This window comes from Zeus faber (genome assembly GCF_960531495.2).
Source record: "Zeus faber genome assembly, chromosome: 7".
Taxonomy (NCBI): Eukaryota; Metazoa; Chordata; class Actinopteri; order Zeiformes; family Zeidae; genus Zeus; species Zeus faber.
This window is the reverse complement of record NC_137203.1, coordinates 24868033-24886194: the sequence shown is the minus strand read 5'-3', so window position 1 is coordinate 24886194 and position 18162 is coordinate 24868033. Positions and strand designations below refer to the sequence as shown.

General features: G+C 45.3%; 1 protein-coding gene across 1 annotated transcript in view; it reads right to left on the bottom strand.

Annotated features, from left to right (window-relative positions):
- Window positions 1-18162, bottom strand: part of ncor2 (nuclear receptor corepressor 2) — a gene marked incomplete at its 5' end in the record, with an annotated part of 86160 nt that overhangs the window by 9278 nt on the left and 58720 nt on the right. The window contains 15 exons of the mRNA XM_080004680.1: window positions 119-336; window positions 616-708; window positions 839-988; window positions 1316-1466; window positions 8419-8522; window positions 9412-9519; window positions 9896-9995; window positions 10246-10382; window positions 10466-10630; window positions 11216-11263; window positions 12389-12659; window positions 13176-13296; window positions 14294-14735; window positions 15394-15532; window positions 15693-15835. Of these exons, the coding sequence (XP_079860806.1) occupies window positions 119-336; window positions 616-708; window positions 839-988; window positions 1316-1466; window positions 8419-8522; window positions 9412-9519; window positions 9896-9995; window positions 10246-10382; window positions 10466-10630; window positions 11216-11263; window positions 12389-12659; window positions 13176-13296; window positions 14294-14735; window positions 15394-15532; window positions 15693-15835 (2390 nt within the window). The remainder of the gene's footprint in view (window positions 1-118; window positions 337-615; window positions 709-838; window positions 989-1315; window positions 1467-8418; window positions 8523-9411; window positions 9520-9895; window positions 9996-10245; window positions 10383-10465; window positions 10631-11215; window positions 11264-12388; window positions 12660-13175; window positions 13297-14293; window positions 14736-15393; window positions 15533-15692; window positions 15836-18162) is intronic.

Sequence of the window (18162 nt, the reverse complement as noted above, 5' to 3'; positions counted from 1 at the left end):
TATTTTGTACTTCTCTTTAATCACTGTCAACAATGTCAACTTCCTCTAATCTTTGAAAACAAACAGCTTGTGTTTTGTGTGTGTGTGTGTGTGTGTGTGTGTGTTGACGCCAGCTGACCTGTGCCATGATGGCGTCCTTGGAAGGCTGTCTCATTTCCTCCCTGGGAATGAGGTGAATGGAGCGGCCGGCTTCCTTCACGGTGGGCACCATGGCATCGCGGCCCTTCATGGGGTCTGCCAGTGAGCCAGGCCCGCGTGGTGGGGAGGGCTCCCTCTTCATCTGCTTGGCCTCTCTCCTCATGTAGCCGTCCTGAGGGTCTAGGTGGCGAGGTATACCTGGATGGAAGAGAAATCATTTTGCTAGTATGAAGAAAGATACAGCAGCAGAGATCTAAACAAGCAGGGGTTCAAGAGGTTCAATGATGAAACTTGAAAGATGCGTGAATGGCCAGCTCTTCAGATTTAGATTGATGTTAAGTGGAGATCCCAGCCATAAAGCTCTTACAGCGGTGATCAGGGGCAATAGTGAATGTAAAGTAAATGGAGAGTAAGTGAGATTTGCGAAGACTAAAATCCAGTTGAGAATTGTGTCGTTTACAGGCGCTGTCATCCTACCTTGAGAAATGGAGCCGCGGATGTGGTGAGCGTCTTTGAAAGGTGTGTGGTGTGGGCTGTCCCTCTCGTGAGGCATAGTGCGGCCAATGAGACCTGTAATTTTGGTGTGGGCAAAATGGAATTAAAGATAATGCAAGCAATGCATCCTTTTGTTAACAAAGAGCGAAATGCGTCAAAAACCAACAGTTCTCCCACAGGAAAAGGGGCCAGTCTTTTCTCTTACCCTCACAGTTTGATGCAGACAGCGTGTCCCTCATAGGCAGGCCTCTGGATATACCCCCTTCCATGACATCGTAGGGGCGTTTCAGGCCCAAGATCTCCCCAGACTGGCCCGGACCACGGCCGTCATCTTTAGGGTTCTGAGACGCCGAACCTGATTGATTTGTGATGAAAAAAACACTTTATTGAGCCCCAGTGGTGGGGAGGGGGTTTCAGGAAACTTGAGGTTTCAGATAATGAGTTTCTCAGAGGAGGTTGAATGTTTAGGTTAGAGACCATACCCTAGTGTAAAGTGGCTCTGCCTATGGAAACCATTCATTGTTTTTTTTTTTTTTTTTTCATACAATTTAGTCTCTTGTCTGTGATGTTTGCAGTTATATTACATTCTTTAGCATATTAATTAGCACCGTCAAGTCAAGCTGGGATCCAGACTCTTGTCCTATGGCACATAGTATAAATTAGTCTGACTCAAGGCACTCACGGTCGTATGTGAGAATGTGTCCGCTGACGCCCTCGTAGACCACGTGGCCCTTGGACAAGGCCTCGTCTCGCTCTCTCTCGGCTCTGCTGGGGCTGTCCTCTGTGATCAGACGAGTAATGGTGCCCTTGTACAGCACGTCTGCTGGAGTGCCCTGTGGCGGGGAGAGCGGAAGTCAAACGCCTAGACCCCCACCTGAAGAACTGGCTGGAATAAAATGCTTCAAATGCTTCAAATTTTTGTATTTGAGTGTTGAAGGTCTCGCCAAGCAATACTTTAGAAATCCAAATATTTTAACAGCTAAGCGTAACCTCGGGAAAGGGAGCCATGCTGCTGTCTGCAGCTGCGGCTTGACCACGCCCCTTGGTCTGCCACCCATCGATGCAAGACCTTTGTGTTCAATTGCAGCCTTTATTGTTAATGTTCAAAATATGGATGTATAGACATTGTCCTTGGCGGTGAACTTTAACTGCAAAACTACATGAACAGAATTTTCAACATTACAATGTCAAGAATGTTATCATTTGTTTTAAGTCATTCCCAGGTAGATTCCACATCACAGGCAGATCACTTCGTCACAAAAAAAAATGCAGAAATTCTCCACAAAATAAAATACATGTATAAGCCACATTAATTACACAGACAATGTTTAAGAGAAGTAATTTTAAAGACTGCACAAGTTTGTTTCAACCAGATTATTGCAGACCATGATTGGCGACCATCTACTTACTAGTCATTCATTTTACAGTGAGGAGATCCCAATAAACAAAATGTGGGTTTTGGCACATTCATTTTTGATTTTATTGAAAAAATGGGAGTAGAGAGGAGAGCAGAGGAGCAGAGAGGAGAGCAGAGGAGCAGAGAGGAGAGCAGAGAGCAGAGCAGGCGGATCTTGCGGAGCATGCTGTGATCTCGCGAGAAGAAGGAAGCGGAAGTGAGTAGTGAGTGGAGACCCAAAAAGGCGGCGCCCTGATACACTAACTAACGCACCGGTAACTCCACCTCAGACAAATTAACAAAGCAAATTGCAAATTATATATATATATATATATATATATATATATATATATATATATATATATATATATATATATATATATATAAATAAAGGGAACACTGCGCAAAACCAAAATGGAGGACCTCGAGGATTATATAGATTTTTTAAATAATGCATACATGATGGAAGACGTCCAGGAACGCAATAATCCCGCAAAAAGGAAGAAGACACCGTAGCACCGTGCTCCGACGGGTTATCTCCCAAATAGGAGCCCTCTGTGTGGAGTTTGCATGTTCTCCCCATGCTCACATGGGGTTTCCTCCACCTCGTTACCAGGTCCCCGGGTGCGTCGACAAAAGCTGCCCACTACTCCTGGCTGCCCCCCCGGAGGAAGGACATGCCAGGATGGGTTAATTGCACAGGCCACATTTCACTGGCCACCACCCCAAAAAGCATGTGTGTGTGTGTGTGTGTGTGTGTGTGTGTATATATATATATATATATATATATATATATATATATATATATATATATATATATATATATATATATATATATGCTGTTGTGCGGTCATGTGACAAATAAAGATTGTTATCTCTTATCTTAAAGATGATCTCATACTGAGTGCCGTAGAGGTTAGTTAGTTAGTTAGCTGGACATGCATGGTCCGCTTCTCCGAGACATTACCGAGATCAAAGCCAGTCTTTACTTCCTGCACCGCACAGTCGGCGAGATGCGAAAAGACAACGCGGATCTAAAAACCTCCGTGACGTGTCTCACAGCGGACATGGAAGTTGTAAACTATAGGATAATTGTGACTATCCTGGATATACAATCCAGAAGTATGCGGGACAACCTCATATTTTCTGGGATCCCAGAGAACAACACCGAGTCGCCAGAAAATATGGTGAAAGACTTTCTCCGCACCGCCCTCAAACTCCCGACGGACACCATGAAGCAGATCACCTTTCACCGAGTTCATCGACTGGGACACCACGTGGGGAAGCGTCCCCGCTCCATCATTACTATGTTTGAACACTTCAAGCACAAGGAGCTGGTTAAAAGCAAAGGACGGGAGATGAAAGGAACAGCGCTCGGTATGAACGATCAATCCCCCGGTCAACGACTGACGGAAAGTGCTGTATCCTGTCCTGAAGGAGAACCGGCAGAAGGGTAAACGCGTATCGATGGTTGTTGATAAATTATATATAGACGGTCTGTTATACTGAGACTCCTCCACCACACCCTGGTTACTCTGATCATAAAGTATGCATTCTTGTAATGCTGGTTATTATATACTGCAAGATGTAGGAATAGGCATGCTATCTATGTCAGGATTTAAAATATCGCTCACTCTCATCTCACCTTCCTAATTCCCCCTCCGCACTTCTCTTATCATCTCACCTCCCTAATCCCTCTCTCGCTACTTCTCCTATCACTCTATAATGTCTTTTCCTTTATGTATGTCTAATCCGGCAATGTTCTGTGTTTATCTTTGTCCACTTGTCATTTGTTTGTGTAGTTATGTATCCCTACAAACTTCCTACAATACTATGGCAGTGAAAAGGAATGTAAAGGAGGAAATCCCAGACTTATCTATGGGAAAGCATGGGAACGGTAGTATAGCTATTGCCTCGGATGTACTGCGCCATCACCCCCTAACTAGCTTCAATGACAACCATTAAGTTTGTTGTTGGAATGTGAGAGGCTTGGGCTCACCTGCTAAACGTAGCAAAATCCTAACTCACCTCACCAAGATGAACCCCAGGTTCTGTCAGGTTCACCTCAAACTCAAAGCTAAATGGGTTAATCAGATGTTTTCCGCATCATACAACTCAAAAAAAAGAGGTGTATCTATATTGATCAATAACATTATCCCATATCAAAATAAAACCATAATATCAGACCCAGAAGGGTGTTACGTAATGATTAATGGGATTTTTTTGTAACATCAAATTAACCATAGCTAATATGTATGGCCCCAATGAGGATGACCCAAATTTCTTTCACAATATATTTGCAAAACTCTTAGAATTCTATGAATCAATTATCATATTGGGAGGAGACTTCAAAACAGTACTGGACCATTCTCAAGCCAGAAATATTCCCAAATCCTGGCGTTCGTCGAACACTATAAAACAATATATGAGTGATCTTGTTGGCGATCAAATAACCCACATTCTAGAGAATACACATATTATTCACCACCCCACCAAAGTTTCTCTAGAATCTACCTTTTCTTGACAAGTAACTCTGCACTGTCCAAAATCACTAATCCAGAAATCCACCCTATTGTCATTTCCGGGCCGATTAGTTTCAACCTGATAAATGAAACAAACCGGAACCCTCCTGGCAAGTGGCGATTTAACACCTCACTTTTGAAAGATAAAGAACTTAACCATTTATTTTCAAGAGAATGGACTTCCTTCGTTGAACGGAATGACTCCCCAGAAATATCACCATGCTTACTTTGGGAAACAGCTAAGAGGCAGTTCTAAGAGGTAGTATTATTTCATTCTCCACTCACAAGAAAAAAAGGACAAGAATGCCAAAATAAACTCGAACAGCTACTAAAGGAGTTGCACTCCCAACAAGCCCGCTCATCTTCTGAGCAAATCTGAAATGAGATCAGGACAATTACATCTCAACTTGATACTATCATCCATCAAAAGACACTATTCCTTATGTAATGAACAAAAGCAAATTATTTTGAATTCATTGACAAATCAGGTGATTTCTTGCCAATCAATTGAAATGTGATAGAGAAAAATCACTTATTACAGCCATCAAAGATTCACAGGGTTGAATAATACAAGACATCAATAACATATTTAGAGACATTTATAATAACCTATATCACTCGGATAATGAATCGAATATATCAAACATTCACTCATTCCTTGATGATATTGACCTGATGGCTATCCAGTGGAATTTTATAAACACTTCTGGCCACTTATCTCCCCATTATTCATCAGAATGGTTACAGAGTCAACCTCCACCATGCCTCCGCACATGAATACTGCTCTCATTTCGGTTTTGCTCAAACCCAATAAGGACCCAACCCTCACCTCCAGTTACAGACCCATAAGCCTTATTAATTGCGACCTTAAGATTATGAGTAAAACACTAACCAACAGAATTGAAAAAGTAATTCCATTTCCAATTCCATACCCAGACCAGGCTTTATCAAAGCCAGACACTCATCCAGCAATATGCGTTGTTTATTCAGTCCGATCAGCATATCTCCAAGGAACAAGTTTAATACTATTATTGCCTCTTTGAATGCCGAAAAAGCATTTGATAGAGTGAATTGGACATATCTCTTTTCAATCCTTAACAAATTTGGCTTTGGAGAGTCCCTTATTCAATGGATCAGAATCCTCTACAACTCTCCATTTGCTTCTGTCATCACCAATGGTTACACCTCACAGCATTTCACTCTACAACGCGGCACTGTAATGCTGCAACCCAGAAACTTCACTTAACCATCATAACGGGCAATATTAGATACATTGGTATTGATATCTCCTCCAATCTATCAGATTTGTTTACCCTTAACTTCACTCCATTGCTCAAATCCATTGAATAAGACCTCATTCGATGGAACAACCTAGCCATCTCACTTACTGGTAGGATAGCAGCAGTGAAAATGAATATACTTCCAAAAATAAATTATATATTTTCAATGACCCCAGTGCAACCAACGGTACATTGGTTTAATACTCTAGACTCAATAGTCAACAATTTTATTGGAAATATAAGAAACCGAGAATTAAACTAGAAACACTACAGAAAAACAAAGACTGTGGAGGCCTAGCAGCCCCAAACTTCAGATACTACTATCTAGCAAACCATCTTCAATTTATAATTAAATTGTTACAACCAGAGCAACAATTGGCCCATGGATGGTGAGACATTTGAACAATCTGAATGTCAGGAGTTATCATTATCCGATCTCCCATTCCTTACTGAACCTATAAGGAAACATAATTGCTTGAAAAAAACAACATTTATCGCAACAACTCTGTCGCCTGGTGGAAATTCCTCAAACTATTATCCTCAAACATATATAATGTTATGAATTGATATGTGAAAAAAGCCAACTACCTGTGGAATCCATGTCTTTATGCATGGTCTACCAGCTTGTAGCAATACATCATTTCAAACCATACTGTAGGTTCAGAAAGTAAAAGTTGTGACATACATTTTACTTTGCCCAGGCACGAAGACAGCTGCTCACTCACTAAGGTAGCTACATTGTACCGACTGCCAAATCCTGAGAACGGATTCAAAAATCTTTACTTTCTTAACCTGAAAGTTCCACCTCTGCATACATTAAGTATTGAAACACAATGTAAGAGACGCCATTCTGTGTTTATATATTTAAGCGAGGGGTCATTTCTGACCTTAATTTAGGGTCACCTCGTCCAAAACATTAAAATGCTTTGAAGGGAAAAACACTGCTACCGTTCACGCCTCCGCAAAAGCTGTTCCAAAAAACAAAACACAGCTCCTTGGGGTTTTGTCAGGTCTTGGAGCCACATCACTTGTACCCTGTGTATGCGTCATATTTTAGCCCTGCTTGGCAAGGGTTTATGTAAGTCTGCCGGGTGGCCGCAGTCTCACTGCACAGTGCAGGACGGCCCTGTCCTTGATGGCATATGACAGGGCCGGAAGGGGTGGTAGGACACAAAGTGCCCAAGATCACATTTCCTATGTGTGGCTTACAGCTCTTTCCAGAGACAGGAGATCCTCTGGAGAAGGTCAGGGTCTAGAAGCTTGGAGAAAGACTTCTGCTTACTAGATCAGATGGCCCAGACAAAAGCCGCCCTCATCGACCCTCCAGGAAACGCACGGGGCTGCAGCGTGAAGCCAAGCAGCTCTCGTCTCATCGCTGTACAGTCACACCAGCGATGGGGCTTCTGTCCCCTGGTGTTTGTGGCCGTGTCGGCTCATAATCGACTGGCTGTTGTGTGCGCGCCAACCATTTCAAACCTCTCCTTTTCCATATTTATTATATTGTACATTATATAGATAGAAATGACCTCTCGAAAAAATTACACAAATAACCCTAACATCCGTCCCTTAAAATAAAGAATTGTCCGTATTGGAGAAACATAAAATGACGTGTTCCTTATTTTATCGATAGTTTAAGGAACGTTCCTAATTTAAAAAAAACAGACTAATCATGGACAAAACTTAGTGGTCCGGGCGTCCATTTTCCAAGGACCACTGCCATTGAGAGCGCATCTTCCCTCCTACTGGATATCGCCCAGCACTCGGCACTACTAATTTGCATTAGGTTTAAACCTGCTCAACTTTCCTCGTCTCTGAAGCTTTCAGCTCGTCACCGGTCGTCGCTCCGCTCCTTGCAGCTGGATGAAGTCGAGCTCTGTTTGAAATGCATTGCAGCCTGTCACCTTGCAGCACATGTACGCCGGCGGTGTGACCCTACCAGCATCTGTGTACATGCACAGACGTGCATGGAAATCAATCTACCCAGAAGCCTGCTAAACAAACAAATGAGCTCTGCAACGTCTACTACGGCTCAGATTATAAATGACCTCTCTCACCTTTTCCTCAGTGATCTAAGTGGATAAATAGCCCTCCCCCCAGCGCCAATCTTCCCTTGTAGGCCAGTTGGCTGTGGTATTAGAGAAGGCATATCAGTGACCTATCTAAGCCAGCCTGCAGAGTAAACAGATAAATAAAGGAGGGAACAGCATGGTACGGTGTGTACCAGTTGCTAGGGAGACCACTGCAAGTCAGAGCTGTGGTTATGTCACACCAGCAGGGAGGCCTCCAGCCACAGCACTTGGACTGCCTCACTGGTTTTCCAAGCTGCCTCTTTGCCATCTTAACAATTCTCTACTGCTGCTCCATTTGTTTGATGTGCACAAATAAACTGCCCAGTATGACTTTTAAGTCAGATCCCTGGGAAGGGGTGGGACCACAACACACAATGTACAGGGAACCCATAATCTTCATTAGATAGAAATCCAAGTCATGTGAAAAACCTGAGCTCTTGGACTGGAAAAAGCTTTCTGAGTGCACCACATCCCAACTGGCTGAGGTTAGTGATAGCCTAAAGCAAACATGAGCTTACCTGAGTGATGGAGCCTCCGCGGTAGGAGATGGGGGAGTCCTGGTGCACTCTGGTTCCAGGGGTGCCTTTAGTGATACTACCACCCTGGACAGCTGGCATGGACCCTGGTAATACAATGCAGGTCCAGTTAGGAGGAAATGCGCACCATTATAAGATAAGATCAAACGAATTAATCCCCTTGGGGAAATTCAGATGTCGCAGCAGCAAAAAACAGTGCAGGGATAAGAAGTAAGTAATAATTAAAATAAAAAACAGCTGCAAGCAGCCATAAACGAGATTCAAGTCCATGATGGCCATTTAGATCTCATGGTGAATTCGTCCATAAAACAGTCCATGTTCATAAACCAAGTGGTATTGTGAATATCCGTGTGCACGGCACAGTCCAGGTTTATGTGGTAAATTATCAGGATTCATTTGTTCATTATCATGGTTCTAACTGTGATGCATGGTAAAACTGCCGGGGTTTTCCACAACCAAACACAGAAATTCTACACCCAACAAAAAGGTAATTTATATTTCATGAAACCCTCTTATTAAATTTAAATGCAGCAGGGAAATAGCAACAATCAAAATTCCAGGATAATCTTTAACCCAGCAAAACAATGAATAAAAGTCCCTTACTTTCCCTGTCTGCAATTGGATTTTCGAATTAAACAAAATTGAAATTAAATTCCATGACCGTAGGAACACTGTTTTATATGCAATAGGGTTGTAAGGATACACAGGACTGCTTCTTGTGTGCACCCTACCATTGCAACATTGCCTTGTAAACACAAATCAACGTAATTGAATGGAGAACAACCCTGCAGTGGTGGAACAAACTGGATCAGAGCAAGAAAACCAACTCTGAGCTCTGAACCCTAGTAGGTCATTTTTATAATTAATTATTATTGATTATAATATATAATTATATTTGCAATTGTATTTTATAATTATAAATTATTCTATGTGAATCGAATCAAATCCACAGGGCGCCGCGCGGGAGTCACTCACCGCGACCGGGATTCCCATCGTGAGGCGGCCCCTGGGTCGATAGGTTCTCAGCCTGGGAGGACGAGCAGCGCGGGGAGAGCTGCTCCTGCTTGACCACAGGAAAAGGACCTGCTATGTCGCGGAAGTAAGTGTGGGGAAAGCCAAGGGAAAGACAGAGTTTGAAGACAAAAAAAAGCATCACTGGTCGTGTCCAGGGTACCTGCACAAGTAAAACCTGATCAAATGAATTTCTAACTTTACATTTTAAGCACTTGGTGAACAACAAAAAGAAAAAGCTTACTACAACCCCACACCACCCGCATTACAAGCCAACAACAGTAAGGAATGCAACGGTCACAGGCAACAGATGTAACTCATATTTTCGTGTTTGTAGAATGATGAGACATAATTAAAAAAACGTGCTAGGCAGTGCTAGAAGTAGAGGGCAACTCACCAGCAAACCAAGGCTGGGAGTGCTTCAGCCACTCCAGACACTTGGACTCACCCACTTTCCTCTGATCCATCCAAGACAAACCCATTGGTGTGGGGGGCATCTTCCCGTGGTCCAATCCATGAGCTGGGCTATGCAACTGGACAGGGGTGCCCTGGACAACAGAATGTTTGGGTTGGTGACCACACGATTATCAAGGGCATCAGTTTTCTTGACTTTTCATGTGTTTGTTAGACTTTGATATACATCTTTAATAACGGAAATTAAAAAAAAAAAAAAAAATACTTTCTGCTGCAAGTATTTTACTCCTCTCACTCTATTTGAATGGTGAAATATCTGAACAGTATTTGAAAGAAACTTGATTTAGTCCAACTGTGGCAGGCCTGGTTGGTTTTTGAGAGTACCTGTGTAATAGACCCCCCTGGCTTGGTGGAGGAGATGAGGGGAGGAGGCTCCGGCATGTGGAGTGGCCTGACGGCTGCCAGCCTGCCGCTGTCCTGCTGCAGACCAGGGGGTGCAGGGTGGCCCGTCTGCTGGAACGCTGATGGACAAACAGAACAGATTAACATATGAGGGGCGGTCAGTTCCTTTTCAGTTCTGTTCAGGAAGTAGGGGGTTACTTACAGTTGTAGTGGAGCAGGTGTTGGTCGTGACTGATCTTGGCCATGTCCCGAGGGGAGAGCGGGTAAGGGGAGAGTACTGGCCGACCCAAGGAGGAGGCCCTTTGCTCTTCTGGGCCCAGAGCCTGCTTCTTAGCATCCCCATGTGGTGAAAAAGCCCGGGACTTGTCTGAAACAGCATCACACACACACACACACACACACACACACACACACACACACACACACACACACACACACACACACACACACACACACACACACACACACACACACACACACACACACACACAATGATTCAGCACTATAGTCAACCAGACATCCACTGATTCAAAAAGATGTCCCCATTGGCCATCTCTATCCTCGACATCATAATTATCATCATCATCATCTATGAGCAAGCAGCGCAGCCAGGCAGCATCTGCGCATTCAGCCACGCTGCGCCATTGCCAGGGTAACATCACCAGTGGCCTCAGAGAGAACACACACACACACACACACACACACACACACACACACACACACACACACACACACACACACACACACACACACACACACACACACACACACACACACACACACACACACACACGTTCTCTGACATACACAATCCAACCCAGAGCTTATGTTTGATGCACAGTAACCCCAGTAAAAACCCCGATGCGAAGAAATGATGGAGCTGCAGTGTGGTGGAGCGCTTGTCAGTGAGGTATGGAGGCAGGGGAGTGAAGGGGGAAGAGGGAGAACCTACGCAATCCATCAAGCAGAGTCTGTAACCACCTCTCGTTGCCTTCCAGCTCTGCAGAGACACACAGACACACCGCAGCTAATTACATCTTGCCATAGCTACACGCCTGCATATACGCTGGATTCACCCCAACCACACCAAGGTAAGACATTTGGATTTGTACATGCGACCAGCCAAATGTTAACACTGACCGAAAAACTTTTGGTCAGCATCATCTACCACTATGGCAGGACAACTAACATGAAAAAAACTGCATGGAGTGTGAGAAAGTGACTCCAGGTAACCTTTCTATAAAAAAAGCTCAAGCTATCTGTCGGATATATTCCCCTCTGGGTAAATAGCAATACCAGATAATTTATCAGTCTCCTCTCTACTAGTGTCCCAGAAACACTGAAATCCCCTTAACACAAGGGAACACATGCTCAAGGTTAGTGTGAGACAAGGAACAACAAAGTTAAAGTAGATCAAACACTCCTAAAACCATGTAAAAGCCAGACCTTTTGTTGGCATCTATTGTTTTTGGCTTTTAACTATACTAAAACTAAGAATAATATTTTCATTGAACTTGACACTCTAAAATAGTTGATTTAATCATGTTTATATCAAGCAATGCAGATAGAACATACAAATCGACAATAGCACCAGGGACCATGCAAAGAAACAGAGTAATGGCAAGGGTAAGAGAGGTGCTAGAGGGGGAGGAGAGGCACAGAATCAGAATAAGCAATTACCTCCTTGAACATTCTACTTCCGAGAAGAGTCCACCTACCAGAATGCCGACTACCCCTTAGAACACAGACTACCTCATATAATAGTCTACCTTCAAGAACGCAGACTATCTCCTAGAACACAGACTACCTTCTAGAAAAGACTACTTCCTAGAACACAGACTTCCCCTTGGAGTACACACTTCCTCCTAGAATGCAGAGTACTTCTTAGAACACAATCTATCCCATAACACTGTCTACCCACGAGAACACAGTCTACTGACTAGAACACAGACTAGCCCCTAGAAGACGGAGTCTCTAGGGGGTAGTTAGCGCATCTACCCTGGCAGTCAATGTGGTTAAAAAAAAATACAACTATTGAACTTATGAGGTTCTTTGGCGGTTCTACATAACACTAACATTGAGTTGGTTGGTAAAACACTGAACATTACTGCAGGAGTGTGCGTACCATCCTTGTCGCCAGCGGAGGGGCTGCGCGGCCGGACCCGAGGGCTGCTGCTACAGAGTGTGTCTCGCTCTCTGTCCGCCTGTTGGAGATATGGCTGTGGCTTGCCCGTCTGGCCTTGGAGCAGCTGCTGCTGCTGTTGTTGTTTAGCCTCCTGAGAAGACTCTCCATGAGCCATGGTGATCTGCTGCTGGTAGAGAGCGAGGGCATGGGGGGGCAGCACTGTTTTACCACCCCCACCCCGCTGCCCACCTTGCACGGATACCTCTGGCATCTACGAAGAGGTGAAGAGACAGAAGGACAGGGAGGGAAAGGTCATATCAAATATACAAACACAATACACAGCACAAGCATAGGCTTAACTGGCAAACATATGGGCAGCTGCATATCTGATGGTTCTAATAACCTGTTCAGGTCCTGTCTGTCTTTGTGCGCTTCATTCTCCCTAATGCTGGGCATCCTGTTTCTCCTCCACAAGTCAATCTACGATGCGCTCCTCCATCTGGCTTGATTATCTCACAAATATGACTGAACAATCTCAGCTGCCATACTGCTATCTGTGTAACCGGATGAGACAAGGGGGGCGGGAGGGGCTTTAAGACTTTGCCATGGTGCGTGGTTAGGCGTGGGTGTCAGGGCTGTGCTGTGTAAATCTGTTCTGCTACTGATGCTGCTTGGGTCACAAATGATTTCCAAGGGGGTTGAAAACAGAGATGCTTTCAGCCTCACCACTGTGCAAGGTGTACAAGGAGTAAATGCACGCATGGATAAGCCAAAACACATGACTCACAATAGGTGGGATGGCGGCAGCCCTCTGTTTGAGTTGTTTCAGGTCCATGGGCTTCTGCAGGGTGGTGGAGATGACTCCGTCGTGGCTGTAGTTAAGCAGACTGGGCCTCGGGGAAGTCATTCTAAGTAGTAAACATACAGACAGAGACGTTGGGGTTGGAAGAGTTATTAAAAGTGCGCCTCGACTTTTCACAGCCCCTGCCAATGAAAGTACAACTCATTTCTTAATATGGCGACAGGCAGCTTTCGCTTATTTAGTTGTGCTTGTGAGCACAGTCTGACCGAAGCTGGAATCTCACATTAGAGAAACACAAAGAGAGCCAAGCTACTCATTAGGTTTCCATCACACATGACTACCCACCCACCAACAAGCAGATACAGAAACACACATCCATTCAGACCCATTACCTTATTCAGAGATGTCAAAGACTTCACAAAACCCTGAGAAAAGGACAAACTGTACTTTTTCATGCATGTCCAAAAGGCTATAATGTTAAGGGGGAAAGGCAATAATCCCTTACTGCACACCGTAATACACACAGAGTAAGCACACTAGCACAGATTCACACACACCCTTTGTTTACCTTGGCACAAAGGACAACATTTCCCGCGGCTCTGCCAGTACATGCAGTCTGCTGTCATGGAAAAATGGGAACAAATATCCAGCAAACACTGGACTAATCGCAACCAGCGCGCACCCACACGCACGCACACGCACACACACACACACACACACACACACACACACACACACACACACACACACACACACACACCCCTTGTGTCTACAGGCTCAAATATCCTCATGCACATACAGCGGAAACAGAACATTGCTGATAAAGAGACAGAACGTAACAAGTGTTTGGCCAAATATGGCTTCACTACTGTACACGGTAGCTAGGCAACTGACACTGTAAAAGCCCTGCCAGATTCATACACTGATGTGTGCTGTGCTAGGTAATAGAGGAAGGTAGGACCAGAAAACCACTCAACCAGACCCAGCTCACACTTTCTCTTGATTTCAGGCTTTTTTGAGAATAATCAGTTTTTTTCTCCTTGCGTATGTGACGTGGGCAGTGGGAACTACAAATTATTACTCCTTCTGCTCCATGTTCCTACCTGTTCTTGTCTGCGTTGTCGCTCTCCTCCATCTCATCTGCGCTGCAGGTGGCGCTGGAGTCGCTGTCCCCATGGGAGCCTGGCTTGACCCCATGGTCCCTCTTTGAGCTCTTGCTGGAGGCTTTGGCCTCCTCTGCCTCCGTGGTGGGGGGCTTCTTGTCTGTGGAGTCGCTATGGGCTGGTGGTGTCTGCTGCTCCTTGCACAGCTCGCCTGCCTCTGTCTTCACCTCCTGCTTAATGGGCTTCTCCCCATCCCCTTGGCCAGGGGGCTTCTCCTCCCCCACCTGGCCCATGTCCGAGCCCGATGCCTCCTTGTCCCCGTTGTTACTGCTGTTGCTGGAGCCGGCCTTGGCCCTGCCGGCACTCTCCTCCTTGGGCTTGCTGTCCTCCGAGGAGCGTGGTGAGGGCAGGCTCTCTGTGTCAGAGCTGTTGTTGGCTCCACCTGGTGGGGTGGGGGCATGAGATTAGATGAAGAAGGATGGGCTCATACTGGAAATCATGTTTTACACACACACACACACACACACACACACACACACACACACACACACACACACACACACACACACACACACACACACACACACACACACACACACACACACACCATCCCTGTCAAACCAGATTCTTCAAAGTACCACTTTTTCTGCCTAATCAGGTTCCACTGTACAATGACGAATTTGCCTGGGGCCCTTTGCGTTCTATTGTGGAAACAGAGGCTATATACGTATATCCACAAACTACAGCGGGATTCTCAGGGTTCTGTTACGGTTGTCATTGTGGAACATGACACTCTCAGCGATTGCTCAGCCATTCAGAGAGCTCCACTAACACACTGATGCTGCGGAGCTGTGAAAAATTATAGAGAAATCAATTATTCTCTGTTCGGCTTACGCCACCGTTCAATCCTAGTGTGCACACAGGCACAAGAACATGTTGCCATTTTAAAAAGTATATGCAGCTGGATTTTTGAGGCTGTTCAAAAAGTGTGTGTGATTTAAGGATGAATTCTTGTTGTGGTAAAGATTGTGTAGCTTTTGGTTTGATGGTGTCTCATTCCGATAAGAAAAACAAGGCCAAGATAGGAGGACGGGGCCTACCTTCTCCGTCCTCTGGGGCCTCCTCCTCATTGCCACTGGCCCCGGAGCCTTCCATCTCCTCCTCCTCTGCTGCAGATGGGGCGCTGGCCTCCTCGCTTTGCGGTGCTTTGCCCTTACGCCGGGCCTTACGCTCCTTCTCCTGGGTCAAATCCAACACACACTAAATACGCAGCCTGTGATCAGGAGGCTAGATGCCCTCTTTTAATATTTCTAGAGTGATTACTCTATATTACTTAAGACAATGAGCTTCCTGTGAAAATACAGAGCCAAGCATCTTAATCTGTGACTCTGAAGCTTACCGATTTCATTTTATGCTGCTGCAGAATCTCGTCCAGTTTCTGCCTCTTCTTGTAGTTGAAGTAGAAATTTTTGCACTGAGACACTGTTTTGGAGCCCACCATCTTGGCGATGGCGGACCAATTCCTACCATACTGGAGGAGGCCTGGAAGCAAAAGATGGACAAGCAGGCAGAGGGATTAAGACACAGACACACATGAATGCGGGCGCCCGAAACGACTTACCACACCAAACACTCCCCTGTACCGGTGCAGAAGAAGGTGCTAAGGTCTGACAGAACCACCACTTCGGTTTGACCAACGCTTCAACCCAAGAATCACCAACTGTGAAGGCCGAGTGCACCAGAGAATCTCCTCTCTGTTAATACATCACCAACCAACACCATCTGTCTCTAAACCAGCTGTAGAACTGCAGTCCAGCCCAGGAGTTAAGGTTTAGTTTAGAGCTCACACCTACTGCCAGTCCTACAGAGATACTCCTCTCACAGCAGCAACATGGCCTGGTGCTTCCAAGTTGAGAGAGCGAAAAGGAGACAGATTTAGACAGAGCAGGAGCCAGAGAGACAGAAGGGGGAGGGGGAAAATAAGCTCTGAAGTGTCAATTCAACTAATGACATCACTAACTCATGGCGCGGGTCAGAGTGTGTCACAGTATTCCTGACTTTGCTGTGGCCCACTTCCAAGAAGCCCCGGTCCTTTGTCCCGTCGACCACGTGATCGTGCCTTGCACAAGATCCTGCAGGCACCATACTGCGCTGGAGGTGTAATAGATCAACCCGTTTCTGGCCGCATGTACACCTCTGCCAACACATTTGTATGTCTGCAGGAGCTCCAGAGAGAAATCAGTGTTAGTGTAAAGAGGGGGACGAGAGAAGAGAGATACGTGTGGAGTTGGCTCCAGTGTTTCCCCCCTCCTTAGTCTGCAGTCAGCTAAGGGCAGCTCATTAACAGCACACACTGCCAGGAGCTTAGCTTAACACCACCCACTCTTTTCCTGTGCCTTCCTGACAGCTCCTGGCCGTGGGACAGACTCCTTTATGAAAAAAAAAGGGGGGGAGAGAAAAAAAAAAAAAAAGAAAAAAAAGAAAAGAAAAAAAATGTACGTCTGTGCCGTTATCAGTGGGCGACGGGCCAAGTCCTCCCAGGACAACCTTGGACACAGGTTCAGAGGTCACCGTGTCTCATCGCTTAATGGAGGCAGTGAGACAGCAAGCCAGCTGCTGTGCCAGAGGAAAGGAAAGACACAGCTGTTTACAGCCACATAGTTTATATTCCAATGTTGTCCTGGATACTGAAGAGTCCTGTTTTGAAGAATTACTGTGTAGAGGCACCATATCTCATTACCAGCAGCTTGGATAAGCTCATATCTCCAAACCCTGACGTGGCAACAGGAATACATCGATAGTAGCCAGGATAGTAAGTCAGTATAACACCTACCCTCAAACACTTGTCTGAGTAAGTTCTGTTTACATGGTTATTTTTAGATAGTTTACGATTGTAAGGACTAACACACCAAAATACAAATAAGTGCCATTATCCTAAAGACCACTATACCTGGGTTTTAACTATTTGCTTATTCTCTTTAACATTCCATCCATTCAAATGCTTAGCGCACTACCTTTACCTCCTTACTTCATCTCTACACCCACCACAAGTCCAAGACCAGCTCCAGGCAGTAGATTCTTCAGACGAAATGGAAAAAGAAAACCACACTTCATCGAGCAGAGGCAGGAAGGAGCGGGAGCATCAGCTCGTCGCCATGTCCAAGAGGTATCAATGCCAGTTTCAGAGAAGCTAGGATAACATGCAAAAAGGTAACCTTTGAAGTCTGAGCTGTCAGCGTCTGAAAGTTGCCTTGCTCCTACAACCGGTCATGTGCTAAAGGTGGAATGCAAATTTTCAGCTGAAATATTAATTGCAGCAGTAGAAGGTGAGGAGGAGCAGGAGAAAGTGAAAAGAGGAAAGAAAAATGGGAAAAAGAAATGACTCATTGCAAGCAAAGTGGGACATGTGATCAACACCTATTAACCTTTTACAGCCTTCTCCCCGGGCGCAGAGGGGGAGGAGGGCTGAACAAAAGTTAGCCAGACACTCCAAAGTGCCACAGAAACAAATGCACACATGGACATGTGCGCTCTCTGTCTCACACGCACTCTTGCACACTCTGACAGACATTAACCTGAAGCCATAACTGCAAATAGTTCACAGTGGGTCAAAGGTCACTTTGCGGCAACTCGTCGCCATATCGAGTCCATTCAGTTCAACATGATCACCAGAAGACCAAATCCCCTGACAGCTCCAGTTCCAACAGCCTCCAGCGCAGTCATCCAATCAAGCAGCGGCAACACCGGAACAGGTGGTGCTGCCAATATCCTATCTGAACCCCCCCCCTTTCCTATTGGCCCCTCCTACAGCCGGTCAAATCAAACACCTTGCTCACAGCCAGTCAACTCCCCCATCGCCCCACACACAC